Genomic DNA, 27,169 nt, shown 5'->3' with positions numbered 1-27,169 from the left:
TTACAATTTAAAATTTAAAAATTAAGGATTTCAGCTTGAGATAGGGTTGATGGGCAAATGAAACTCTGCAAAACTTCTGGTTTACGTACCTTAATACCTAAATATTGTAATCCAATATATATATCTAAATGTAGTGTATGTGTATCATAGGATTGTGGAATCCTGGGATGTTTGGAGTGGGAAGGGACCTCTCCTCTATGCAGACATGGCTCTGCTGCTGCCTGGCAGTAGGCTGCAGCAGTGGAGGAGCCCTGCCTTGGACGTGGCCGGTGTCACTGCAGGTGCACAGGCTCATCAGAAGGCTGGGCTCCAAAACCCAGCTGCTGGACTTTGTCCTGTCAGAAGGTTGGAATCCACTTAGTGCCAACTGAGCAATTAAGGACAATTATGCTTTCAGCTACATTAACGAGTAACGGGGGAGGAAGACGCTGGAAGGAAGGGAGCCGTTGTCGCACACCCGCACACTTTGTGACTCACTATCACTGGCGGGACCTTTGAAGTTCTCTTTGTCTCGGTAATATGGGCTGCATAAATATTTTCCCACATTTTTTTCCAGTTTTACACACTCAGTTATTCCTTTTATGTGAGTGATTACTGTGAATTCTGTTCTCCTGTCTCCTTTGAGCACTGATCTCAGCAGAAGCCATGGGATAGCTGAGTCTGCCCATGGTGTTCACGCCCTTGGTTTCCACCTGTGCCAGTGCCCGTGCGAGTGAATCACACTGAGGGTGTTGAAGAATAATTTTGCCTTTTATACCTGTAAAGAAGTTCATTCCATTTAGAAAGGAACCAGGCCCAGCTATTCTTCCTGTTCTGTGTCTTCTGTGAACATGTGAGAGGTGGAAAGAAGTGGCAAAGGAGATTCAGAAATCTCCTGTGATTCCTTTATGTGCAAAACTTCTGGCTTTGGCACTTGGACCGAGCTTCATCTCTTCTCCATTTCTCATTTGGCCTTTTAGACTTCAGGTGTCAGATGGTTGGACTTGAGACTCTTAGAGGTCCTTTCCAGCCTTAACAATTCTATGATTCTGTGTTTTATTGTAACAGGTCCCATGTTCACTCCAGCCAGTGACCTCTAGATGGATTATTCAGATTCCGGAGCTCCATCGCACAGACAGGCCAGGGGAGGGCGGCCAAGGCAGCAGGCAGGACCCAGATCCCAGTGTTAACTGGTCCGTAATTTGTTGTGGTAGTGGTCTGCTCTGTCTCTCAGAGGTTCAGGAGAACTTGGAGCAAGTCAGTGAGAAGTGTGTTTGTGTCTCTTTCCTTTTTACAGAAAAAACATTCAAAGTACCTTTTTGCTTTTTCCACTGTTGCCACCACAGTGTCCTTCAACATTTTTGTAGTAGCAGGTTGCTGTGCCCCACCTTGTCATCAATGGTGTTCTTCCCTTGGATTTCTACAACATGTTTTCACAGTTGGTCATTACTCTAATGGGAAAGCTTAGCTGCCTCAGCCGCTTGTGGCTCTGTGCTCCAGCTGGACAGCAGTTCTGGCTCAGGCCAGGTCGGTAACGCAGAGCCCTTCAGACAAGCTCTTCGGCTTCTCTATAGGCAGGAGAATGCAAGTCTGTCCTGGAAAAGGGCAAAGGTTCTTTCTTGACATTTCCCCTTGCACAGATCATGGTGGGAGAGCTTTCCCCTTTGCATGGATCAGAGTGGCAGGCCTCCGATGCGGGGATTTTACGTCACTGGTGGTGCTGGTCCAGAGCACACATTTAGGATATCTAGGTGAAGTATTAAATTGTACATTGGTGGCTTGTACAAGTCCTTCCTCAGCAGCTGTCGAGCTCCATCCCTCATCCCCTAGAGCTGGGGAGGGTGGTGTGTCTGTGTGCTGTGTGAGCAAGGCACTGCTCCCTACTTGGAATAATCCCCTTCTAAGGGAACCGGGCTCTGTCCCCATGTCCCACTGTTGTGTCTGGACAGCGTAGCAGGCTTTGCTGACTTCCAGAGGCTTAGGGCAGATAAAGTGGTGATCAGAGGGTAATTGCTGTTGACAGGGGGCAGTGGGCTGCTCGCTGATGAGAAGGGCTGTGGCTGGGCCTGCAGAAGATCACCAGCCAGGCTGTGTCCTCTTGCACTGTTCCTGTGGCAGTAAAAGGTCCCACATGTTTAGGAACACATTCCTTACATAGCTTTTAAAAATAAGCAGCTGCATGTAAACACAGCTCTCCCTTTATCCCAAAGAAATGAGCAACCCAAGGAGTAGTTAGTGCCCTCACTGTGGAAACTGCTCCCATTTGCCCCAGTCTGTGCCGCTGAAAATTCATTTACTGTCTTCTCCCGAGAAGCTGTGGCTGCTCTATCTCTGGAAGTGTCCAACATCAGGTTGGATGGGGCTTGGAGCAACCTGGTCTCGTGGAAGATATTCCTGCCCATGGCCAGGAGGTGGAAGGAGATGGGCTTTAAGCTGCCTTCCAACCCAAACTATTCCATGGGTCTGTGAAATAGGAAGCTTGGCTCCTGCCATGCTTTCAGCCAGCTGGCAGAAGCTGGGTCAGATGCCAAGTAAGGAGTGAGAGAATTTTAAGGCCTTGCTATAATGACTTAGTTAATGAGCACTGGGGGGATTGTATCTCTGCCAAAGCAACTTCCTTGAGCATTGGAAGCTCATAGTAGCGTTCTGGTGCTGAAAATGCCTGTTTAAAGAGTTTAGACCCTGGAATTCCTGTGAAGCCTGTTGGTATCTCAGGGAAGCTGCCTAAAAATGCAGACAGCTCAGGCCATCCAGCATCTCTTCTAGTAAGTTCTGATTTAGCAGATAAATTATGAATGCAACCTGTGCTTTTCAAAATGTAGTGGGTACCCCCCTTTCTGGATTGCTCTGTCTTTTTGCAGTGCATTATTCCAGTTAGGAATCCAAGGCCGCTTTAAGTGTACTTTACTTCCTTTGTGAAGTAAAAATGATTTTTGGGTTGATGTAATGATGCATGAAGGCATGAGTGCTTTTAAGGTTGTTAATGCAGAGCTCTCTCATGTTCCTGGGAGAGTGTCTGGCTTGGAAAGTCATTGATTCGATGCTCTTAAGAGCTGAAAACTTTGGGAGTAAAGCCTGGCCACTCTGAGCTGTAAAAAACGAGCCCTCCCATACCCAAACTGGGTTTGGTTCCGGCAGCCCAGGTACCCAGGTGTGCACCTCAGCAGTGGGCCAGGCTGCACATTGTTGCTGGCTTACTTTTTCTCATCTGCAAACCAAATTTCAGAGCCTCTACAGATGTTTTTTGCTGTACTTTTGGACATTGATACAGATGATGATTTTGCGAAATGGGACTTTTTTTCCTCTTTTATTTTTCACCTTCTATTGCAGTTGTGTTTAAAGGGCTCCATTGATACTGAATTGAAGAAGTTGGTGTGGTGTAAAGTGACAAAGGGATGGCTTTGCTTGGTTTATTGTGTCTAACGTGTGACCCACAGGCTTCTACATGTCCTCTGTTTGTATGTAAGCACCAGCAGAAGGTGTCGCCCAGGTCTCCTAAAATGCCAGACCCAAATGCTCAAGTCTTCCTTATATGTCCAAATAAATTATGGCCTTTACCCAACAGAATGTTCTCCTGGGATTAAAGTAGAAAAATTCAATTTTTTACTATTAAAGTCTCTGAGCTGCATGTGTAAGTTGCTAAACTGAAGGAAGAGTGACAGCTTGTAATAATGTCTTGGTAAAAGACCTGTTTTTAATATATTTTCATACTTCAAAATTCAGGGTCAAAGCCAGACTCCAGCCCTACCTGTAATTAAGTTTTTTGAATAATGACATGTAGTAAATATATATTTTTAACCTGTTCTAAAAAAAAATTCCACATACAAAACCAACCACCAAATCACCCGTACCTTCAAAATAAAATTATGATGGAATTCTTGCTATATATAGAGAGCCAAATAATTAAAGAAATGGGGAAAGGGAGGATTTCTTGCTACTAGGCAAGCAGTAATTCTGGGAGACATGGTTTGTAGTTCTAGGATAACTACCTCTTGGCTAAGTTGGCTGTTAGGGCTAAAGCCCAGCTAAAAATAAGGTGCAGAGCAGATGAGCCAGGGCAAGGCCGGGCAAGTCCTGAGGCCGTGTTAAGCCAGCGCGGAGCTGTGATCTGGTATTAGTGGTGGCGAGACGAGGTGCTGGCATGTCTGTGGGCTGTGCAGAGAGCAGCCTCTGTGGCTTCTCCTCTGCTTGTCCAATGTCCTCCCTCAGCTTTTGATTATTAGGGGGCAGAGTATGTTTATTCCAAACAAGCTTGGGTTGATCCTGAGCCTTATTCCTCTTCTTTTGATTGTGTGTTAGAGCCTCGCAGCAACATTTCTGCCAGCACCATCCTTACTAGATTTCCACAGATCTAAAAGCACTTTCACCATGAATCAGGTGAGTGCAGAGCTGTTGCAGAGTGCCCAGGAAGTGTGTCAGGTGTGTTCTCCAGCACTGAGAACTCTGGAACAGGCTGGCAGCGTTCCTCTTTGCTGTTTGTTTCTGCTCATGGGATGGAAAAAGAACAGTTAATGGTTGACCTAAATTCAGGCCTATTTAATTATAGTTTCCTTGAGTTCTGGCTTTGTTCTCTGTGTGTTTGCTGCCAGGTAAGGATAACCTGCAGTCCTAGAAAGCCTCATGCCAGGGAGGGAACTGATGACAAGAAAATTACAGGGTAAAATTCCAGCCTTTTCTATTGGAAAAGTTTATCCTGAGTTGGCTCTAAACAAAATTCAAATACATAGAGGATTATGCATTTCTACGTGGCTCCCTGAGCGTGCTGCTGGCATCAAGCCCTGGTGTAAATGAGGGCTAAGAGCTGTTTTCGCTGACGGTGCGCGGAAGGGAAGAGCCTTCCTGTGATGTCAGAGCAAGGAATATAGTGCAGGAAATCTTCCGTCCTTCCCAGAATCACCCTGCAGCTGGAACTGCTCAGGTACCAGAGAAAGACATATTTCATGGAAGCAGTTGGCACTTCAGAATGTTTCCTTTGCTCTTCTAAGTGTAAGAACAAAGTAAGATAGGGTCTGTGTTTATGGCCCATGGAGTTCATGCATTTCGTGACTAATCCTGCAGCCTTGGGATTCAGATCTTCCTTTAATCCCTGTTTGTTTGTAATTCTGCCAGTCACTGTCACTCCAAAGGTCCCACTGGAAAAGAACATAAACAGAGGTAATTCTCTGAGCTTAATCATCTCAAGAGGTCTGCATATGGGGTCACAAGAACTTTTTCTCTCTTTTTTCTTCATTCCTTAGTGAAACTGTTGTAAAAATGGAGCTGTGTCTGAACCTGGTTGCTGGCATTTTTATTTCCACTAGGAAATGTTTTAGTGTCTTTGTCCTCTGCTCACACCTCCTCTGACACCAAGACACCTTCATGAAAGGTGATACCACCACCAAACCTCATCTGCAGTGTCCCAACACTCACAGGGGCAGCAGCACTTCCATCGTCATGTGGTGAATGACATCTAGCTGATGGGGACTGGGAAATGATGGGGGAGCAGTTGGACTCGATGGTCAGAAGGGTCTTTTCTAACCTTAGTGACTTTGTGGCTTGTGGGTTGTTCTGAGTTTTTCTGGCTTGGTTTTTGTTAATGCTCAAGTGATTTTTCCATCTGCCCTGAGGGAGGTGTTAAATCCAATGTTCTCGTCTGTGTAACTTCACTGTTTCTGCAGCAGCAGAGCTGGCTTGCTTTGTGTTATCAAAAGTTCATAGATAATATTTATTTATTGTGAAATATCCCAGAGAGACGCTCTGCAGGGGCTTCTGGAAGCACTTCACGGATACAGCCTTGAACATGCAGTGTGAAACATCAAGTAAAACTGTGTATTTTTATGGCCAACTGGCTCAGTTGGGGTCACTGCAGAGACAAACTCTTCCCCCTCCGCCCCCAAAAACAAACAAGCAGACATTTTGGCAGCAGTTGAGCAACCAACAAACTCTCCTACAGAGACACTGACAATATTAAGGATCCAAATCATGGAGTCAAGACTGCAAGTCCCGGTGTCAGAGCTCCACATGGGAAGGGTGTTTGGGGCAGGGACCTCAGGACAGGACACATTCTTTTCATGCCACAAAACTGTTGTGGTAGTGGTAGAAAGTCATTTGATGCTTCTGGAGTAAAAGACAATTTCAGGCAATGCTTCAAGAAAAGATAAAGCAGAATGTGCAACTTGCCAGGACTTTTTTTTTTTTTAATGACCTAATAAATCAAAGCACACGAGTTTCAGCACATCCCAGAACCTAATGAGAACATCCTGTCATCGTATCTTAGCCCTGACAACCTGGGTGGTTTCTGTTGCTGATCCCTCACAATTAGGCAGTACCAGCAGCGCCACCAAAATGTTGCATATACACAATTTGTGTGGAAACCAGTGAGAATTCTGTTGGAACTGTTTGGAATGTGCATTTGAACAAAATGATTCTTTTTTTCTTTGCTGGTTTTTCAAAAGGCACACTTCAAAATAAGGCTCAGGAGGCGGTGACACGATGGACTGGCCTAGTTTCCTTACTTTGAGAATAGGAGAATGGAATTTTTTAGTAGCTGCAGAATACGTCTGTCCCTGGGGACATTTTGTACATTAACACACTCTCTGGAAAGGGACTTAGATTGATCTCAGTTGGTTCCATACTGGTTTCTCATGAGTTTAATTTTGAGTTAGTGAAGGTGTGGATCTTCCCTAGATACTTTTCCTAGCTGTATATTCAGAAGAAAGGCTAAATTAGGCAATTGAACATATATGAAGAGCATGGATGGCTAGGTAGGTAGGTGGGTGGATGGATGGCTGGATGGCTGGCTGGCTGGATGGATGGATGGATGGATGGATGGATGAAAGGTGTACATACATATCTGAGGAATGCTTCTATCACTAGCACAGAATTCAGCCCATGTATTTTACAACGTGAAATAAGATAGTAAGAATCTCCCATGTGAGTGATGCTGAGGGTTCTCTTTAGGTACACAGAGGGTTGGTTGATAACAGTATTGATGAAATTAGATTTGGGCAGATCGCAGCTTTATTTAATAGCAGGGAAAGAGCTGTAGTTCCGTTATTTTGCAGTTACGCTCTAGGACAAACACATGCTGTTACCCAGAATAACCATTTGTCTTGGCACAAGAGCATGGGCTCATCTGTTCCTACAGGTAAGATCGGGATGTAAGTGATGCAGGTGACTGGCAAATTAAAAAAGGAAGAGATAACAAACCAGCTAATTCCAGAATGAGATTAGGACGGATTAGTCTGTCTAGCTCAAATCCCCAAACAGCCAGAGTGGTTCTGTGTGTTTCTTCACCATTGCCTCATGTTGTCTTTCTCCCAAGTAACAAGTGTTCAGACTTGAGAGGAAATGGCCTCAAGATGTGCCAGGGAAGGTTTAGGTTGGACCTTAGGGAAAATTTCTTATGGAAAGGATTGTCCAGCCCTGACACAGGCTGCCCAGGGCAGTGATGGATTTCCCATCCCTAGAGGAATTTAAAAGCTGTGTGGATGCGGCACTTGGGGACGTGGTTTAGTGGTGGTCTTGGCAGTGCTGGGGGAAGAGTTGGACTCGATGGACTTAGATCCCGTGTGTTGTGTTAAGTGCTTGGCCATGGATGCAGGCTGCATCCTCTGAAACACCTCTCGGCAGTATGTGTAAGCTGCAACTGAGCCTGATTGTTTGACTCTGAACTCACTGAAGCACTGCATTATGGAAAACAGGCAAGAGAATAGATAAACCACTCATGTGATCCAGTATTTTTTGGACAGGGCACAGCAATTAGGGAGAAGACCCAGCGCCTGACTTCCCAGCAAGGTATGGGAAGTTGGCACTGTGGGCACCGCAATGTGACAGCGTTCCAGCTGGGTTTCCCTTGGATGCTGCACTTGGCAGCTTTGCCGGCTGGAGCGGTTTTTGGAATTGAAGTGGGTGTATGATTTTCTCACTGGTGTGCTATCCCAGGGTTGGCATACTTGAGAGTGCCTGAAGACACAGGAAGGGCCAGTTTGTGGACTTGCAGCCTTGGCATTCATGAATTCTGGCACGGAGGAGAAGGGCTGGAAGTTTGCTGTCATAGGGGAAAGTGCCCTGATACAGCATGAGTGGAAAGCAGGACTGTTCTCTCCTCTCCATCCACTGCATGCTGGTTGCTCTAGCTGGCTTTGTAGAGCAGGGAGATCCCTGTGTGTTTTTGGGAAGAGTGGGGGAACAGGGATGCTCCTGACTGTCACAGGGACACAGGAACCATGGTATGCAGCTCATTGTGTGCACCATGAGATGTTCCTCACTGATGTTCATTGCTCAGAGACTGTTGGAGTACTGGTGTAGATTTGGGACGAGCCAAGTATCCTACAGCTGTGAGGTTTTACCTGTTAAAAATCCCTGGGCATGTTTTGTTTCACTGCCATAAGTGGAAGTAACAGCTTTGGATTTTGCATGTGGAGTAAGAACTGTGATACAGACCCATGTGGTTGAATGAATTCTTTTATTGGTTTTCTGGTGATTTTTCCCAGCCCTACACCACGAGAGTAATTTCTTCAGGGTTCCTGATGTATTTTATCCAGAGTGGTGACTCCGCAAGTGAGGATGCTTTGTGGGAGGATGTTTCTGAAATGGAAGTGGAATTCCATTGGTCATGTAATGGAATCACAGAATGGGTTGGGTTGGAAAAGACCTTAAAGGGTTGGGTTGGAAGAGACCTTAAAGACCACCCAGTTCCAATCCTCTGCTATGGGCAGGGACAACTTCCACTAGACCAGGTTGCTCCAAGCTCCGTCCAACCTGGCCTTGAACACTTCTACGGATGGGACAGGAATTAGCACTCCACTGACAGCAGACTGTCCTTGCAGAGTCCCTCCTCCCTGGCCTCGGAGCACTGAGTTCCCTGCATGGCCACATTGAGCAGCAGCTGAACGAGACCCTGCGCCGCCGCCGCCACGCGGGAGACGATGACCACAACATCGAGGTGCTGCTGGGGGTGGACGACTCTGTCGTCCGATTCCATGGCAAAGAGCACGTCCAAAACTACCTCCTCACCCTCATGAACATCGTGAGTATCCTACAAAGCACCGCACGGCTTGTTTGGGAGCTGAATGGCTGGTGGGAGCTTTTGTAGGAGCACCGGGTTTGGGAAAAATAGCGATGGGATCATTTTGACTGCTGCTGGAGAAGGTTTTCTGGTTTTAAGATGTTCCTTTAATTCATCTTTTTTGCAGTAGTTTCCTAGGGAACATTTGAGGGTAATTCCAATAATTTGGAAATAGTTGAAACACAGTAAGGAAAAAACGCAAACTTGATCCATTTCTGGTAATTCCAAGCTTCTTCCACAACACAGTGGAGAAAAACTGATTAAAGCATAAATATGTAGAGGAAAAAGTGTTCTAAACTCTCAATGGCTCTCTGACAGAGCAAACCTTCTGATAATACTGGTGGATCTGTCTAAGAAACAGGAAAGAAAAACAATCTCTTTAAGGATGAAGGTGAGGGACTAATTATTACCATAATGATTCCTGTTAATAATTATTTTATGGGTGTAGGAATGATTCTTGTATGTTTTACACCCTTTTTATTGCTGGAATAATTTTTAAATGATTCCTTAAGCTTACAGTTCATCTAAATTTGAGAATTTAGAATCTGAAAGGAAAAAAACTATTCCTATATGAATTTAACCCAACCAATGTGATGTTTTCCAGCATCACTCAGAAAATAAATTCCTTCTTCCCACATACCCCGTGGAACATCAGCATTATATCTCCATTACACATTATTGCAGAATATTGTCTTTTTGGTTTTAAAAACCTTTCAGTGAGCAGCAGGGTTGATCCATGCCCCAAACCACTTCCATGTTTTTTACATGCCTGCGGCTCCATCTGCTGGGAGCAGCTGTGGGGCCAAAGCCAGGGTGAGCTGACACTCTGCTGTCCAGAGCCATTCAGAGAATGGGATAAAATGTGGGATATGGGGAAATCTTGAAGACTTGAAGCTTTAGGTCAGCTCCAGGGTCCTTTTTGTCTCCAAGCAAGTCACTCCTGTGTCTAGAAAACTCCCCTGTTTTCTATTGGCAGAAAGGAAGTTGTGAACATTTATCCTGGCCCAGCCCTTCATGGGAGCGATGCTATTGCACTAATGGGGAGAAGATAAGAGAGGAGTGACTGACCTTTGGGATGATGCTTCACAGGACAGGCAGCCTGAGCTCTGTGCTCATTCTCTGTCCCACTGCCCTGCTGACACTGCTCTCATGTCCAGGTTTAAACCATGGGCTGAAATCCTCGTGCCAGGGCCCACAGTCTGGACAACTCCCAGTGACCTTTTTCCCTGAGGGGAAGTTCTGTTTAGCCTGACTGAAAAATAAAACAACCCTCTAACTCCTGCTCAAACCTACCAGTCTCTGAACAGGGGTGTTTATTTCTCACCAATTGCCCATAATATAATATTTATTTTGTTTTTAGGGGAATGAGGAGCTTCATTGAGGACCTGCAGATGTTTCACACTCTGGTGCCAGGACATTTCTCACCTTCCCAGACACAGGGAAGGGCCTCAAGAAGGACAGCTTTGGGCCCATCTGCATAATTCTGTTTTTCTAACTTCCCTTCCACAAAGCCTCTTTTTAGTACAGAAGTGACCACAGACTTCTAACTGATCTTGAAAAAATAGGGCAGCAGTATAAGTTGCTCCTAAAAAAAATACTCTTCAAAACAAGAAGCACTGGAAGTATTCCAGGCCAGCTTGGACAAGGCTTAGAGCAACCTGGTCTAGTGGAAGGTGTTCCTGCCCTTGGCAGAGGGGTGGAATGAGATGAGCTTTAAGTTGCCTGCCAGCCCAAACCAGTCTGGGATTCTGTGATTTGCGGGGTTTGTACTTGAAGTCTTTTCCCCAATCCCCTTTTCTTTGAGCCCTGATCCATTAAAAGTGAGAGGAGGTTTGACAGGTGCTTCCCAAAGTTCCATGTGAAGGAGGTATGTGATGACAGGAAGTGAATCTACATTTTTCACTGAGTGGAAATGATCCAAGACTTGAATCCTCTTCTGAGGACTGTAGTGGTACAGGCACTTGAAATAACATCTCCGTGGCCTTGGAAGTTCCCTTGGTATCATCAGTGGGTTTTTTTCTTTTTAAATTTTTCGTCTTCTTTCCTCAGGTGAATGAAATTTACCATGATGAGTCCCTGGGCATTCACATCAACGTTGTGTTGGTCCGAATGATCATGTTGGGGTATGCAAAGGTGAGTGAGCCACTTCTCCATCTTCATCTCCTGGGCAGAAAAATCCCAATTTACCTGAATTTGCTGCCTTTAGGAGCCACTAAAGTGTTGCCCTCTCAGTCCATCAGCTTGATTGAAAGGGGGAACCCCTCGCGCAGCCTGGAGAATGTGTGCCGCTGGGCCTATCAGCAGCAGAAGTCAGACCCCAGCCACGCCGAGCACCACGACCATGCCATCTTCTTAACCAGGCAAGATTTTGGGCCCGCTGGTATGCAAGGTAATGCAGCTGACCTGGAGCAGAGCTCTGGGCTCGGTGTTTCTTGGCTGGCGTCTGCCAGAAAAGAGGAAAAATTGAGAATTGCATTGTGAGCTCCTCGTCTTGTTCATTCCTTTATCAAAAGGAAGGAGACCTTGCCATGAGTCCTTGCCATTTATATCCAACTGTAGATTGAATTCCTCTCTTGAGAGTTGTAAATAAATACTTCTTAACTCTCTTCAAACTCCTGTATGTTCAGGGATCGCTGGGAACCTCAGTGCACGTGGCATTCCACTTCCCTTTATTTTATTGCATCTTTCACCACAGATTTCCATTTATAGACATCCCAGCCACTTTGACACCTGCATCCATCCTTTGGACTCAGGGAACTAATGATGATGGGCAGGAATTCCCAGAGTTTGGGATGTGTCAGAGCAGGCACTGGTCAGGATGAGGAGCCAGGCAGGCTGCCCTGGCCTTAGAGCAGTGTTAGCTTTTCCTGAGGAAGTTCACTGGGGGGTCTCATTTAAAATCCGTGTGCTGAGCACAAGACTCAGCCCTGATGTCTCTCCATAGGATATGCTCCTGTGACGGGCATGTGCCACCCAGTCCGGAGCTGCACCCTCAACCATGAGGACGGGTTTTCGTCAGCCTTTGTTGTTGCTCATGAGACTGGGCACGTGTAAGTGCAACTTTTATTACTGGATGATGCCAAAATGCTGTGCTGCACTTTGTGCTTGCTCCAAGGGGGTTGGATTTAATGGCTCTATGGAAGATGTCCTGGTTTTATTTCCATTCCCCTGGGAGTGCAGTAGTGGTTGAAGCAATGGAGAGACAAGTGGCGGAAGAAGGGAAGGGGAGGGAGGGTGAACTTGTTTTCTCTGGGGTGAGGGAAAGCAAGGAAGGGACCTGGAAGGTCCAGGCAGTGGAGACAGGAGCTGGTTTGAGTGTCCTTCACTGCCTTCTCCGCAACTGCCTGTGCTAGTGGGTCAGATTTGGACCTCTTCCACAGCTGTTGCCTTACAGTTGTTTTTGCAGTAGCTCTGAGGGGGTGTTCTTTGTTCCAGGCTGGGCATGGAGCACGATGGGCAAGGGAACAGATGTGGGGACGAGACGGCGATGGGCAGTGTCATGGCCCCCTTGGTGCAGGCCGCCTTCCACCGCTACCACTGGTCCCGCTGCAGCGGCCAGGAGCTCAGGAGATACATCCAGTAAGGCCTCCCCAGTGCAGCTGGTCTCTGATCCCTCTGTTTTCAGACCCTCTTTCCCTTCACATCTCTGTTAGAAGAGCTCTGAGCCATGAGTGCTGTATCCTCACATGGGGCTGTTCCATAGGCCATCCCCTGGGGATGGAAAGTCTGTGGAAAGACCCCTCTAACTCCAGCAGGATTTGGCATAGACCTCAGAATCCCAGAATGGTTTGGCTTGGAAGGGACCTTAAAGCTCATCTTGTTCCAAACCCCCTGCTATGGACAGGGACATCTTCCACTAGACCAGGTTGCTCCAAGCAAGCCCCACCCAACCTGGCCTTGAACACTCCAGGGATGGGGCAGGAATTAGGAGTATCCATCTTCTCATGGCATTTTTTTCTGTGTCTCTTTCTGTAGCTCTTATGACTGTCTTCTCGATGACCCTTTCGAGCATGACTGGCCCAAGCTTCCTGAGCTGCCAGGCATCAACTATTCCATGGATGAGCAGTGCCGCTTCGACTTTGGCGTGGGCTATAGGATGTGCACCGCAGTACGTCCCGGGCACCCAGGCAGAGACACACAGCAAGGGGATGTGGCCTGATGGGAGAGCTGCAGTGTCATAATCATTGGAGAGAAGTTAATAGAGTATTTAAAGAGATCTGTAAAGAGCTGGGGGATACTTACAGGGGAAACCCAGTCCTCTCAGTCCTGTAGAATAACGGTAAAATGAGTGGCAGCATGTTCCATGTGGCACAGACTGGTGGAAGCAATCCCAAGAAAGAAAAGGAAAAAAAATCTCGTTTTTGTCCCACTTCTGAGTGTCGTCTTTCCTCTTCTCACTAGCCCAGGGCTGGGGGATGCAGGAAATAAACACTGCCCTGAAGATGCTGGGCTCATTCGGATGTGTGAGATGGAATCTACAGAGAGTGGGTTGGATCCTTATCCAAAAAGTATAAATAAAATAAAAGATACAAATAAAGTATAAATAAAATGCAAAAAGTATTTGCTTACCCAAACAGTATAAATAATTTCATGTTCTGCATTTCATCTCATGACTGTTGTGTTTTTCAGTTCCGAACCTTTGATCCATGCAAGCAGCTGTGGTGCAGCCATCCTGATAACCCCTACTTCTGCAAGACCAAGAAAGGACCTCCCCTCGATGGCACGGAGTGCGCCCCGGGAAAAGTGAGTCTGGGCTTTGCAGTCTGTTTGTCTTGGGAATAGAACCAACAGTTACATCCATTTGGGTTGAAGGGCACAGAGGGAAGCGGGGAATTGCCTGCCATTCCCGGGGTGAAGTGAGAACATGGGGAAAGTGGGGTATTCTGGGAGCCATACAAGGTTTGCCGTAGCATATTTTGGGCATATTTTGAGCGACTCCAGCTGAGGTGCAGCCTGTTCTGTGACCTCTTTGTTATGTTTTTTGGGTTCTGTCTCATCTGCAAAGCTTCCATCAAGTGCCTTTACTAATCCAGGGAAGCAGATGATGCTGTTACTGTGGGATGGCTGCTCAGAACTCATTATCCAGACACCCTGTGGCAAATGTTTGTGTAGGCTGAGGATTAGCGCCTGATCTTTCCCTTTAATATCCCCATTTATTGGGTGTCCTGCTGCCAATCCATTTTCAATTATAAAATTATATTCAAATACCTGGGTTTTCTTAGCAAATTCCCTTTATTTTGAGGTACAGGAGAGCCACTTGTAACATCTCAGTGTCCCTCAGGCAGCAGCAAAATGTTCCTGTACTGTACTTAGACATTTGATTTGGGGATTGTGTCTGTTCTCACCTGTTTTCCCGCTCCAATTCCCTCAGTGGTGCTACAAGGGTCACTGCATGTGGAAGAACACCAACCAGCTGAGGCAGGATGGACACTGGGGACCCTGGACCAAGTTTGGCTCCTGCTCACGGACCTGTGGAACTGGGGTTCGCTTCCGCACACGCCAGTGCAACAACCCAATGTAGGTGTGGGACTGGCACCCACCTGAGGGTCCTCAGAGGGGTAACTTGAAATGGCATTTAGGTTTTGGGTGGACATTCTGGTCAAGCCCCTTGAAATGGGATCATTTTTGGAGAATCCAAGAATTCCTTAGAATTACAGAATCCCAGACTAGTTTGGGTTGGAAGGGACCTTAAAGTTCATCCAGTTCCACCCGCTGCCATGGGTAGGGACACCTTTCACTAGCCCAGGTTGCTCCAAGCCCTGTCCAACCTGGCCTTGGACACTTGCAGGGATGGGGCAGCCACAGCTTCTCTGGGCATCCTGTGCCAGGGCCTCAGCACCCTCACAGGGAACAATTTCTCCCTGATGAGAACCTCTGCAATGTTTTCTGCTCACAGGCCCATCAATGGAGGTGACGATTGCGCCGGGGTCAATTTTGAGTTCCAGCTGTGCAGCACTGAGGAGTGTCCAAAGCACTTTGAGGACTTCAGGGCACAGCAGTGCCAGCAGCGCAATTCCCACTTCGAGTTCCGGGGCAGCCGACACCACTGGCTGCCCTACGAGCACCCCGACCGTGCGTCCTGCTCTGGGCCTTTAGTGACACTTGAAAGGGTTTGAAGCCATTCCCCTTGGCCTGCATATCTCAGGGACAGGCCCAGAACTCCCAGAAAAGCAAATAAGTTGGTTCCCTCCCCATCCGTCTGTTTTGTCTGAAAATCAATAGTTTTGCCATAAATCCCGGATTTTAATACCCAAATTCCCTGCTCTGACTCAAATTTTTCCATTTTAGCCCCAAACGATCAATTTCCCCCCATTTATCCCATTTATCCCTTTATCAATGATCAAAATTGACAATTTTGACCCTAAATTAGCATTTTATATCTAAAAATTAGCAGACTTCCCCAGAATCCCTGATTTTAACCTGCCTTTTCCCTACTCTGACCCAAATTTGCCCTTTTTGCTACCGAAGTCCCAATTTTCCCCTGAACATGCCCCTTTATCCCTAAAATTGACACTTTTGCTCCAATGTTGCAGAATTATGTCTCAAAATCACAAGTCTTGCTCTCATTTCTCCATTTTCATCCAAAATCCCCCATTTCCCCCCAAGCCACCCAGTTTATCCCTAAAATTCACCATTATGACTTCAAATTGCTTGTTTATCCCAAAGGTGGATACTTTTTGCCCAAAAATGCCACATTATATCTCAAAAACACCAGTTTTGCCCTAAATCCCTGTGTTTCTGCCCAAACTTCCCCGTTTTCCCCTAAACTGCCCATTTCCCCCAGAAATTCCCCACAGTCCACATGTTCCTTCCCAAACCACCCCATTCCACTGCTCTGCCCCCATCCTCGGCCTCAAACCTGCCTGTCCTTTCTCGCTCCTTGCTCCATTGGTGAGATAGTTGTCAGGAACACACCCAGATCACTGTCCTCCATGCACTCCTTTCTTTTCCCTGTCTCCACAGCTCCCAAGAGATGTCACCTGTACTGCCAGTCCAGAGAAACGGGGGATGTGGCTCACATGAAGCAGCCAGTGCACGATGGGACTCGCTGCTCCTACAAGGATCCCTACAGTATCTGTGTCCGTGGGGAATGCGTGGTGAGTGGCAGCTTGTCCAGGGACACTCCGGGGACAACTCATGGGAGCAGCTCACGGGCAGAGAGAGACTTTGCAGATGTCTCTAAATTCCATATTTGCAGCATTGTATTCCTCTAATTCCTTGAGATTTAAATTCAATTAGAGAACAGCACAGATCCATTTCATGGAAATGTTCCGCTTCTCTTCCACTGAGTGTTTCTTATCATGGAATCCCAGACTGTTTTGGGCTGAAAGGGACCTTAAAGATCATCAGTTCCAACCCCCTGCTGTGACCTTCCACTGTCCCAGGTTGCTCCAAGCCCTTTCCAACCTGGCCTTGGACACTTGCAGGGACGGGGCAGCCACAGCTTCCCTGGGCAACCTGTGCCAGGGCCTCAGCACCCTAATAGGAAAGAATTCCCTCCTAATATCCAATCTTGCCCTTTTTTCTGCAGAAAGTGGGCTGTGACAAGGAAATTGGCTCCAGCAAGGCTGAGGACCAATGCGGGGTTTGCGGCGGGGACGACTCCCACTGCCGGACGGTGAAGGGGACCTACACCCGCACTCCCAAAAAGCTTGGTAGGAATAACATCTGCCTACAGCTGGCTGGAGCTCCTGTTGGCTCAGGGATTTTTGTCACACTCACAGACACGGGATAATGCCATAACCATTCAAGCCTTGGGAACAGTGGGTGTAGCATCATCCCTTGAGGCCCATCTCTGAGCCTGTTCAGGATAGGCTGCTGTTCATCGGCCCCTGATTGTGGATGGATATGGAAGTGATGGAGGTGTTCAGGGAATGCTGATAGTTTTTCCCTAGCCTGGATCATGTGGTCATTAAAAAGGCTGATTGACCTCTTTCTACAGGGAAACATGTAAGCAAGAGGTGCCAAAAAGAATTCAGGTTTCTAGAAAACATCCTGCCTGAATTGTCCAGCTTCCATGGACTGGTCGTCTTGCCCAGATGTGTCCAAATCCACTGTAAATGCATTTGTCTATGGTGCAGTTTATATTTTTTGCTTGTAAAGAGCATCTGGGTGACATCCAATCAGTGGAATGACCAGACTCAGCTCTCAGGACACTAATTCCAGGTGTTCTGTTTAAGGGAAGACCAGGGGAGCCTTTCCCTTACCCAGAGGAGCTCACAGTGTTTCCCTTTCTGGGACAAAGGAGGCTAAAAACATTCTGGGTAAGTGCTACTCCTTGTAGGGAGAGAGGCATCCATGGGAATGGCAGTTCCCATGTTCCTGTAGACACGACAGGTAATGCCAAACCAGGCAAAAACTTGATGTTCCCTGTGCTCTAAAGGCGATGGAGGAAAAGATTGGAAATGCTGTTGGGCACAGGCATTGCTCAGCCAGGACTATGATTTTCCCTATTTCCAGCTCTTCTGTTCCTTCACTTGGATTTTCTCAGGAGCTGTGTATGTCAGGGGCAGGACAGACTGCCAGTACATCCAGTAGTCCCAGAATCCAGTGCTTCTGCATAATTAAATCTGCAGTTGCTAAAAAGAAAATAACAGGAATATGAAAATCCCATGCACTCAGAGAACTTAATGGGGCTCTTGATTAAATCTTGATCTGTAAGTACCTGTGACCAATCCTTAGAAGGGATTCTGGTCTTCCTAATGGCAGTGCTTCCTTAATTTTACACTAATTACCTGTGGTTTGCACTGGTAAATAACTGAAATTGAAACTAAGAATACTTTTCTTTGGGAACAACTTTTTACTTTCACTTTAGACATGACCATCTGACAGGGCAGTCAGTAAATTCCAATCCAACGACCTGGCTGAGGACTGATTTGGGAAAATAATGAAGAAGACTTGGGCTCGTGTCCTCGTGGGCTGAATAACACAGGAAACATCTTTTTGCCTAAATTTTTGGTAGATCCTGCTTGGAGCAGCACGGCTGTAAATATTAAACTGATCCCAGCTGAGAAATGACAAATCGATCTGTAACTAGTGTCTCTTCTCTCCCTGGAAGAGAAAAGCCCAGGGAGGGCCAGTCCCACATGTTACAAACCGATTGGCTCCATGTCTCCCAGCCCTGCTCATCAGTTGCTGCTGGATGGCCTCTCCTGCAAGCAGAGCTGGGCCGTGTCCTGCGCTCCTGACCATGGCTGTTCCTTTCTCTTTTCCTCCCTGCTGCCTCCACTGACCCTGCACGTGGCAAAGGGTACCTTAAGATGTTTGATATCCCTCCCGGGGCTCGACATGTGTTTATCCAAGAAGACGAGGCCTCTCCTCACTTTCTTGGTAAGTGTTTCTCTGCTCAAGTTTAGTATGAGGCTTGAGAAGAAGCACAGGGTGCTCATACCCGAGAGCCTGAGGGATGAGAGAATCCACTGAAGGGGTTGGGTAAATGGGGGCTTTCCAAATTGCATGGTCAGGGCTTAATCCTGCAGTCCTACAGCTCAGCAAACAAACATCTGCTCATTTGAATTCTCAAAAATATTAAACTGACCCCAATTTGCATGTTTACTAACCAAAGATTGTGATGACTCACATGAAATTGGGCATTGCCAGGGTGAATCAAATTTACTATCTTTTAATTATTCCTATGGTACATTGCAAAAGGCTGTATGGAAATAAAAATGAGAGTCCATCTTTTAATGGGTGTTGGAACTGGATGATCTTTAAGGTCCCTTCCAACCCAAACCATTCTGTGATTCCAATCTTTAATGAATTGGCTTCTAATTGAAGCATCATCATCATCATCTTAATCCCCCCTGTACCTGGCTGTTGAGGTGTGCTGTGGAAGCCCAAACCCAGGCAGTTCCACAGGGCTCTGATTCCTCAGCTCTTCACTTACAGATTTTAGCATCTGGGACACACCTCTGTGCACAGAGGAAAGTAAAATATGGTGAAAATCTGTTACTTTCATAATCTGATGGAAATACCCCTCCCCGTGCCACCCCAATTGCTGCCAGTGTGGGGGAGGCATGACAGGCTCTGCTCTCACTCCTCCCAGCAATCAAGAACCAGGCTACAGGACACTATATCCTGAACGGGAAAGGGGAGGAGGCCAGATCCCGATCCTTCATCGATCTGGGCGTGCAGTGGGAGTACAGCATCGAGGACGATACGGAAACGCTGCACACGGATGGGCCCCTGCACGATGCCGTGGTGGTGCTGGTGGGTGACGTGTTGAGCTCTGGGAACATGGGGCTTGGCCTTGGGGGGGGCCTTAAGGACCATCCCAGAGCCAGACCGTGGTGTCTGTGCTTTGCAGAGGAATCAACAGCAGTGCTGGGTTTATGTTTGCTTATTCATAGATCATTCCTCGGGAGAACGACACCAGATCCAGCCTGACTTACAGATACATCATCCACGAGGATTCGGTGCCGACCATCCACAGCAACAACGTGCTGAGGGAGGACACAGACACCTTTGAGTGGGCCTTGAAGAGCTGGTCCCAGTGCTCCAAACCCTGCGGTGGAGGTGAGCAGGGGATGAGGCACCTGTAAGAAGAGACAAATTACCAAAAAACTGGGGGAAGGGAATGATTTAGAATTCTTGGTTTCCCTTTTGTAACAGTGGTTTGTTACTTTAGGGCTCAAGCGTTTAAAATACCTGAAGTGCATGATTGTTCCCAGGTGTCACACCTCCAGTCTAGGAAGAAAAAGGCCTCTTCAGGTGTTTAAATTCAGAGCCCAAGCCACTTTGGATGCCCAAACTCGGACACTGATGCTCCTGAGTATTCCCTGTATTCATGGTCTGTCCATGGCTCTTAAGCAAAGAATGGGGAATGCAAATACCAAAATACTTGTCCTGTAAACCCATTTAATAGGCCAGAAAACACTATTTAAACAAACATTCTAACAAGGACCTGATTCTCCTGATTTCTCTGACATGTTTCCCAGGGTTCCAGTACACCAAGTATGGGTGCCGTAGGAAGAGTGACAACAAGATGGTTCATCGAAGCTTCTGTGAAGGCAGCAAAAAGCCAAAGCCCATCCGTAGGATGTGCAACCTGCAGGAGTGCACAGAGCCCCTGTGAGTGTGGCTGGGCACAGAGAGCAGGGATTGCTCCTTGGGACAGGGTAGCCCCAGCCAGATTGAGTGGGATGAATTTAATGGGATGCTGACAGCTTTCCAGTCTGCAGTTCCTGAATATGGAGGGGGGTTTTCTACCTGTGTAAGCATGGACACTGATCTGATTGGGCGGTTGTAGTGTGTATATTTATATATATATAAAAAAATATATATATATATTAAAAAAAAAAATACATATATATATATAAAATTATATATGTATATAAAACATATATATATATATAATCATGGAATGGATTGAGTTGGAAGGGGCCTTAAAGCTCATCTCATTCCAACCCTCTGCCATGGGAAGGGAGTCTTTCCACTAGATGAGCTTGTTCCAGGAATGAGGCAGCCACAGCAGGACAAAAAGGTTAACAGCTGATGGTGTCTGACTCCATTTCCCTTCCCAGCTGGGCAGCAGATGAGTGGGAACACTGCACCAAAACCTGTGGGAATTCTGGCTACCAGCTCCGCACGGTGCGCTGCATCCAGCCTCTTCCAGACGGCACCAACCGCTCCGTCCATGCCAAGTTCTGCAGCGGGGATCGCCCCGAGAGCCGGCGGTCCTGCAATCGGGCGCCGTGCCCAGCGCCATGGAAAGCCGGGCCCTGGTCCCAGGTGGGCGGCAGCGGGTGGGGGCAGCACCGGCCTGTCCCAAAAACCATGGCTGGGACATGGGAATTTCTGCCAAGTGCAATGACACAGGATGCCCTGATCTGTGCCCTCTGTGTCCAACAGTGCTCGGTGACTTGCGGGGAGGGGACGGAGAGCCGGCAGGTCCTGTGCCGCGCTGGGGACCGGTGCGAGGGGGAACGGCCGGAGTCCGTGAGGGCTTGTAAACGCACTCCCTGTGATGGTAAGAGAACGGCTGGAATGGCTGCAGTGGGGGGAATAATTCCTCCCTGGAGAGCACTGTGGTGGCAGAGGGGTCACACACAGAGCCCGGCTTTTCTCCTGTGCTCAGTCCTGCGATCTCTGGGTGTCACAGCTCCCCACGCCGGGCTCTGTCCTGTAAATGTGCTCAGGCAGGGCTTAACCACGTTGGCCCAAGTTGCGTTGGCACAGACTGGGGCCAGAGGTGAAGGTCAATCCAAAGCAAACCCTGCCTGACTTCTAAATCCCAGGGTAAGTTCTATAAGCTGCCAAGTGAGGGAATAGAAACACATAAACATGGAACCAAGAGCATTAACGGGGTTCCTGGGAATCCATTACATTGTTTTCATAGAATTTTTAACAGCTTTTGAAGCTTTTTATGGCGACAATGTATTTCTTCCTTTGGATTTTTCACCCTGTAGGATTTGGGGTTTGGGGTTTTAACTCCCTCATGGTGGCCCTGATGCTGCTCAGGAGCTGGTAGGAAAAGCAGAGTCAGAGTTCCTTGGCAGGCAGAGGTGTTTTCCCCCAGGCTGGATAGGTGGGATCTGCTTTGGTTCCTGTTTTCTGGCAGGGAAAGCATGTTTTTAGTTGATTTAGATTAGATTCCAATAGCCTCATCTCCCAGCAATTCCTGGGGAGCTCATCTGCTCTCCCACCGCTCCTGCTCTCAGCTCCCACCCAGCCGGTGCCAACTGTGTGGAGAAGAATTTATTCCGCCAGTAGCAGCAGCAGGACACAAGCACTCACACCCTGGAGAGGGAGTGGGGCACTGGCTTGTGCAGAATTCACCTGAAGAGAGCAAAAAGCGATCGCATGAGTATAAGGCTCCTTCTGGAACCTGCTGGAAGTAGAGAAGCACAACCCAAATCTCCACACTGTGGGTGGAGTAGTGGGATCTAAACCAGCACAAACAGATACCCCAAAATGAACCACGAGAGAACGGGACCAAATAAGGGTCACTGTCACTATGGAAAGGCAAAAGGAATTGTACCTATAGCCCAGAATTCCATGCTGAATTCCTGCTGGAATAGCCTCACAGTGCCTTATGGAGTGTGGATATTCACATGCTGAGCCACCCCTTTAACACCAGGTTTGTCAGGAACCAGCAAGGATTCTGAGGAAGCTCGGCAGGATCAGGACAAGGACAGGTTTATATTCCATAGAATTTGCTATTTATAACCCTTGTCCCCCAGCCCCACTGATGTCCCTGTGGGGGATCTTACTGAGTTCTTGAAACTGAGCTTGTTTTCACCCACTCTGAGGTCAGGCTCCAGTTTATATTTTAAAGCAGGAGAAGGTGGTGGCCAGATGCGCTTCCGGCCCATGGTGAAGCAGCCCCTGTGCCCAGGTGAGGACAGCTCTCCCTGCAGAAAGCTGATTTTGTTTCAAAGCTTCCAGAGGAGCCTCTGGAAGTTCTTTTTCCTGAGGAAAGGGATGCTCATCCCTGCCTTCAGGGCACCTCAGGTGTGACCTACTGTTCAAGCTTTCCATCACTTCTGCAGTTCCAGTTGGTCCCTGAAAAACTCCAAACTGAATCCAAACAAAACTTCATCCAACTCTGACCGTTTGAGGCATCTCCAAGGGCTATTGCTTGGGGTTTAATTTCTGTGAGGGAAGATTGCCTTGGCTTTAACGCTGCTGATGGATGATGTCCTCAGGCTGGAAGGGAAGGGATTTGGGGTGGGTAGGACATAGCCACTGTGTGCGTGCAAGCTCTGGGAGGTCAGCACTGGGAATTGCTGTCTGTGCTCCTCCAAAAACACAATGTGCCAGCGTTTCCCAAGTGCCCATCAGTGGGTTCCCATCCCCGGGATGTTTGTTTTGCAGATGAGCCCTGCATGGGAGACAAATCCATCTTCTGCCAGATGGAAGTGCTGGCCCGATATTGCTCCATCCCTGGCTACCACAAGCTGTGCTGTGAGTCTTGCAACCGGCGAAGCAGCAGCTTCCCACCACCCGGAGGGGCTGGGACTGAGGGGGATGCAGCACTGGATCTGGGCAACTTGCCGAGGGCTCCAATGGCGCCCACACCTGTGGTGCCCGCCCAGGCTCAGCTCCTGCCCAGGAGCAGCTCTCCAGGCCGGCTGCCTTTTGAAGCACAGCAAGCTGAGCAGCACATCCCGCCATCCAGCCCCGAGCCCAAAGGTGCCAGCATTCCACACTGGAGAGCTCCTCTGGCTGGGAAGACTTCACAGCTGTTGGCTTTCCTGCACCAGTCCACTGCCAACAGCAGCAGCCTCAGCTCTGGTAGTGCCCCAGCGCTGGCCACAGCTCTGCCTCTGGTGCCAGCTGAGAATGCGGCAGCGGGGGTTCCTGCGCCAGCCAGGACCTCTGGGAAGGACGAGGAGTGCATTGGAAAGCAATGGCCTCCAAGGGCCGCCCCTGTGGAACGATGAATGAGAAGGCTTGTGCAGGACAGCCATGGAAAGGGGCTGTTTGGCACTCGTGTGTGACTCCCTGACCTCTGGACACTGCGGAGTGTGCTGCGTGCCATGGGCAGGGCACTGCAGGGCACAGGTCATCCCCTGTAAATACAAAGGACAAGAAGTGCTGGTTCACTTTCTGGTGCTCCCGGCCTCCTCCTGCCCCTCATTCCCTGGTTGGCTGGGACACACAGAGGAAACACCAAAGGAACATTCCTGGCAGTGAGTGGGAGTCGCCGAGGGCTCCGACCAGCTCTGGGCCCAAAAGTTAGCCCTAACCTCAGCTCCCCATGTGGTTTTGGGCTCTAAGCACCGCCATTGTAGGAAATGCCCCACTGCAGGCAGGACCAGACATGGACACTCAATGAAACACTTGCCACAGACCGAATGATCCCTCAGGACTCGTTCCTCCCTGGAAAGAGACGTTGCACAAGCATCATTGCAGCTGTTGGGTAAATGCAGGAAATTGGCATTATTGTAAGAATTTTGTGCTGTCTCACAACTGTTTACCTGTGTTGTTCCATTGCCAGGTGCCAGCCATTGAGTTCTGCCCTATGAGCATTCCCAGGGCTGGTCTTTAAAGCAGCATTAGCATAAAAAGTGGACTTCTATTTGCATAGGAATTTAATTGCTGGCTCTAGGAAAGGGTTGGGGCTGTTTTGGGTATCATCACCGTGATGCTTTGTGCAGACCCTGTAGGTACTGCAAGTGCTGTCCTGGTCCCAGTCCAAGCGGGTTCTGGTTCCCCGCTGCTCCCTGTCCGTGCTGAAGCAGCCTCCCACAGGCAGAACAGGCGCCGACAAGACTCCAAATTGAGGATTTTTTTCCCGACAGGAAGCGTGGATTTCAAGGCGTGAGAGAGATTTCTGTTTCCAGCGTGGATCGACTCCAAACCTCCCCGCCCACGGCGCATCCGACTGCAATAATTAATTTATGTCCATCCCACCTTGTCCCAGCCCCGCCGGCCGCGCTCCCCCCGGCGCGTCGCTGTAAAGTACTTGTGTACAGGAGTGAGAACTGCAGATATTTATTAAAAGTGGGTTTCTTGTCAGTATTTTATGTACTAAATATTTATGCTGAGGGCAGGTGACTCTTCCTTTTGCCAAGATCAGATCAGGAGATGGAATTAGATGCTGTGTCATGTGGACAGAATGGAAATTGAAGCTGCTAAACTGCTGTAGAGAAATTGTTGGTCTTATTCTTTAAAAAAAGGTTTTTTATCACAGGCTTCTCTCATTTCTCAGTGGTCATCAAAGTTTCACGTGCAATTGCTGCTCTCCTGTAAAAGGTCCCCAGGATCGAGCCATTTAATGCTGTGGGGGGACTGGGGCCCCCAAGATCCCATTTTGGCGGCATCCTGGTGGCCCTGTGGGGTCCCTCGGAGGAAACAAGGCTGGCACTGGCCGTCAGCAGAGGTTTCAAGCCGCGGGGCCGCCAGACAGGACGGGCACCCCGTGCAGGAGCACGGGACAATAAAACCTTCAACATCCCGAGGCTTTCCCTGCCTTGACTCACGTGGCAGCATCTGGTTTTGGCCTTTTTCAGTTTCCTCTTTTGTGGCCATTTCCATCCCAGGCAGGACCTTCCCCAACTGGAAATAAAGATGGAAAATTTTAATGGGATTTTTAAAAACGGAAGTTTTGCCACTGGAGAGTGTGAGTTGCAGAGAAATTGAGGGAGAGGAAGGAGAGCATCAGGTCCCACCTGGCAGCTGTCAGAGGAGCTGCAACTTCTTGGTGGCAGGGAAAAAGTCGCTGTTCGAAATTCCCTAAGTTCCAAAGGCACGAAGGGCAGGAAATGCCGAAGGCAGAGCTGGGATCAGCCCGTGCTGGGACCCACGGCACGCTCAGTGCCAGCTCCTAGGCCAGGTGTGCTCGTGGGGCTGCCCAAGGACGGGCACGTGGGTGGGCAAGGCAGCCACTCTGGCTCCCAGAACATCGAGGCACGAGGAAAACACCGCTGGCCCCGGCACAGCCCTGGCACGGCCCCGGCACAGCCCTGGCACGGCCCCGGCTCCCCGCAGCCGGAGCGGGACCGTGCCCGGAGCCCCGGCGGGGCCGCAGTCCCGCGCCGGCCGGAGCCGGAGCGGCAGGGCCGAACTCGGCCCCGGCGCCCGCCCCAGAGCGGCTCCTCCCGCCCGCGGGATCCGGGTCCCGATACCAATCCCGGTCCCGATCCCGCCTCGCCCGCCCCGGACCCCCGGCGGACCCCGGCAGCGCCCGGCCCCGCACCCCCGGCCCCAGTCGCGGCAGCGCCCCGGGCTCGGCGCGGTCCCCGCCGGGAGCAGCCCCCGGGCCGGGCTCGCACAGCGCCGAGCGAGGGTCCCGAGCGCCGGCCCCGGGACGGACACGGCCCCGGGACAGCGGGGCGGGGCCGCGGGGCGGGGCGGGGCCGCGGGGCGGGGCCACAGAGCGCGGGGCGGGACTGGCACAGGTGTGAGGGGCGGGGCCGGCGCAGGTGTTCGCTGTTCCGGGCACAGGTGTGAGGGGCCCCAGGGCGGCTGCGCGGGGCGGGGCCGAGGGCATTTAAACCCCGGAAGCCGCCGCAGCCGCCATTTTCTCCCCAGCGCGCGGAGGTGGCGGCAGCGGCCGGTCCGGGCTCCCCCGGCGGGGCCCACGTGAGGCGCTTCTCTCTCCTTCTCTCTCCTTCTCTCTCCTTCTCTCTCCTTCTCTCTCCTTCTCTCTCCTTCTCTCTACTTCTGCTTTTCTCCCCTTCCTCCCTTCCCCCTCTACCGCCCTTCCCCACCTCCCCACAAACCCCGCTCCTTCTCTCCCCTCCGCCCTCCCTGCCCTGCTACGCACCCCGACCACCCCCTTCCCCTCCTGCTTGCCCCTTCCTCACTCCACTACCCAGCCAGACCCCCGCCTCTATCCCTCCTGTCTGCTCCCTCCTCACCCCACTCACCAACTTAACCCCCGCTTGTATTCCTCCTCTATCCCTCCTCACCCCACTACCCAACCTGACTCTCCCGTCTGTTCCCTTTCTATCCCTCCTACCTTCCTGCTCCTCCTTTGTCCCCCTCCGCCCTACCTGACCCGGCTTCCCTCTGTCTGCCCTACGCACCTCCTTCTCCCCCCTTTATCCCTGCTCTGTCTCTCCTATACCTCTTCTCTCTCCCTTATCCCTTTCTCTCTTCCTCCGCAGCCGCGGGGTTCGGGGCGCCGGATAATAAAGCCCAGAGGGCCGGAGCCCGGCGCCCCTCGCTTGAGTCCCCACACGGGGCCGGGCCCGCTGTGCGGGTCCCCCCATGCGGTTCACAAACACCGCCGGGGCTCCGGCTGTCCCCACACCACACTGGGGGTTCCCGGGGTTGGGGGGTCGGGGGGCGTTTAGGGAGGACCCCCTCCTCAGGAGGGGGTCCGGGGGGTGGGTGGGGGGTTAGGGAGGGCCCCCTCCGGAGGGGGGGGTCCTGGGGAGGGGTGGGGGCGGGCCCCCTCCGGAGGAGGGGGTCCGGGGTGGGAGGGGTCAAGGGGGGTCCACTCCCTCCTGGCCCCTCCCACCCCGGGCCCTCTCCTCCGGACGGGGTCCATCCCGACCCCCTCCCTGGGACCCCCTCCTCCGGACAGGGGCCGAGGGAGGGAGGGAGGGGCGGGTGGGTGGGTGGGGACAGGGGAGGGGGAGGCTGCTGCTGCTGAGAATATTTTATATTTATGGTGCAGAGTAACGTGACCCCTTCTGCTGCCCACCCCACCCGCCCCTCCCTCCCTCCCGGGCCCCTGTCCGGAGGAGG

At 49.9% G+C, this 27,169-nt stretch overlaps 1 protein-coding gene and 1 long non-coding RNA gene across 3 annotated transcripts in view; one reads left to right on the top strand and one right to left on the bottom strand.

The window, feature by feature from the left end:
• The window catches only part of ADAMTS3 (ADAM metallopeptidase with thrombospondin type 1 motif 3), a 57,487-nt gene extending 32,994 nt beyond the window's left edge, over positions 1-24,493 (top strand). The window contains exons 5-23 of one of the 2 annotated variants that reach the window (XR_007203760.1): positions 8,790-8,989; positions 11,078-11,161; positions 11,261-11,417; positions 11,973-12,078; positions 12,464-12,607; positions 13,004-13,136; positions 13,658-13,771; positions 14,400-14,545; positions 14,925-15,100; positions 15,992-16,125; positions 16,560-16,683; positions 18,278-18,358; positions 19,074-19,237; positions 19,378-19,543; positions 19,966-20,098; positions 20,551-20,758; positions 20,879-20,996; positions 22,844-23,891; positions 24,274-24,493. Coding sequence is in view for 1 of the 2 variants with exons in the window: in XM_048304480.1 (XP_048160437.1) it covers positions 8,790-8,989; positions 11,078-11,161; positions 11,261-11,417; positions 11,973-12,078; positions 12,464-12,607; positions 13,004-13,136; positions 13,658-13,771; positions 14,400-14,545; positions 14,925-15,100; positions 15,992-16,125; positions 16,560-16,683; positions 18,278-18,358; positions 19,074-19,237; positions 19,378-19,543; positions 19,966-20,098; positions 20,551-20,758; positions 20,879-20,996; positions 22,844-23,412 (2,957 nt within the window). In the remaining variant the exon portion in view is untranslated. Of the gene's footprint in view, positions 1-8,789; positions 8,990-11,077; positions 11,162-11,260; positions 11,418-11,972; positions 12,079-12,463; positions 12,608-13,003; positions 13,137-13,657; positions 13,772-14,399; positions 14,546-14,924; positions 15,101-15,991; positions 16,126-16,559; positions 16,684-18,277; positions 18,359-19,073; positions 19,238-19,377; positions 19,544-19,965; positions 20,099-20,550; positions 20,759-20,878; positions 20,997-22,843; positions 24,241-24,273 lie in introns of those variants that run through there. The other variant, XM_048304480.1, reaches the window with a different exon arrangement.
• Positions 24,451-25,604, bottom strand: LOC125326323. Its single transcript, XR_007203761.1, has 2 exons — positions 25,144-25,604; positions 24,451-25,030 (listed from the first exon to the last, which is right to left on the bottom strand). It is a non-coding gene; the product is annotated as an uncharacterized LOC125326323 (long non-coding RNA).
• Positions 25,605-27,169: the final 1,565 nt, after the last annotated feature.

Source organism: Corvus hawaiiensis, chromosome 5, assembly GCF_020740725.1.
Source record: "Corvus hawaiiensis isolate bCorHaw1 chromosome 5, bCorHaw1.pri.cur, whole genome shotgun sequence".
Taxonomy (NCBI): Eukaryota; Metazoa; Chordata; class Aves; order Passeriformes; family Corvidae; genus Corvus; species Corvus hawaiiensis.
Note: the sequence above shows the minus strand (reverse complement) of the source record. Positions and strands in the feature narration are given on the sequence as shown.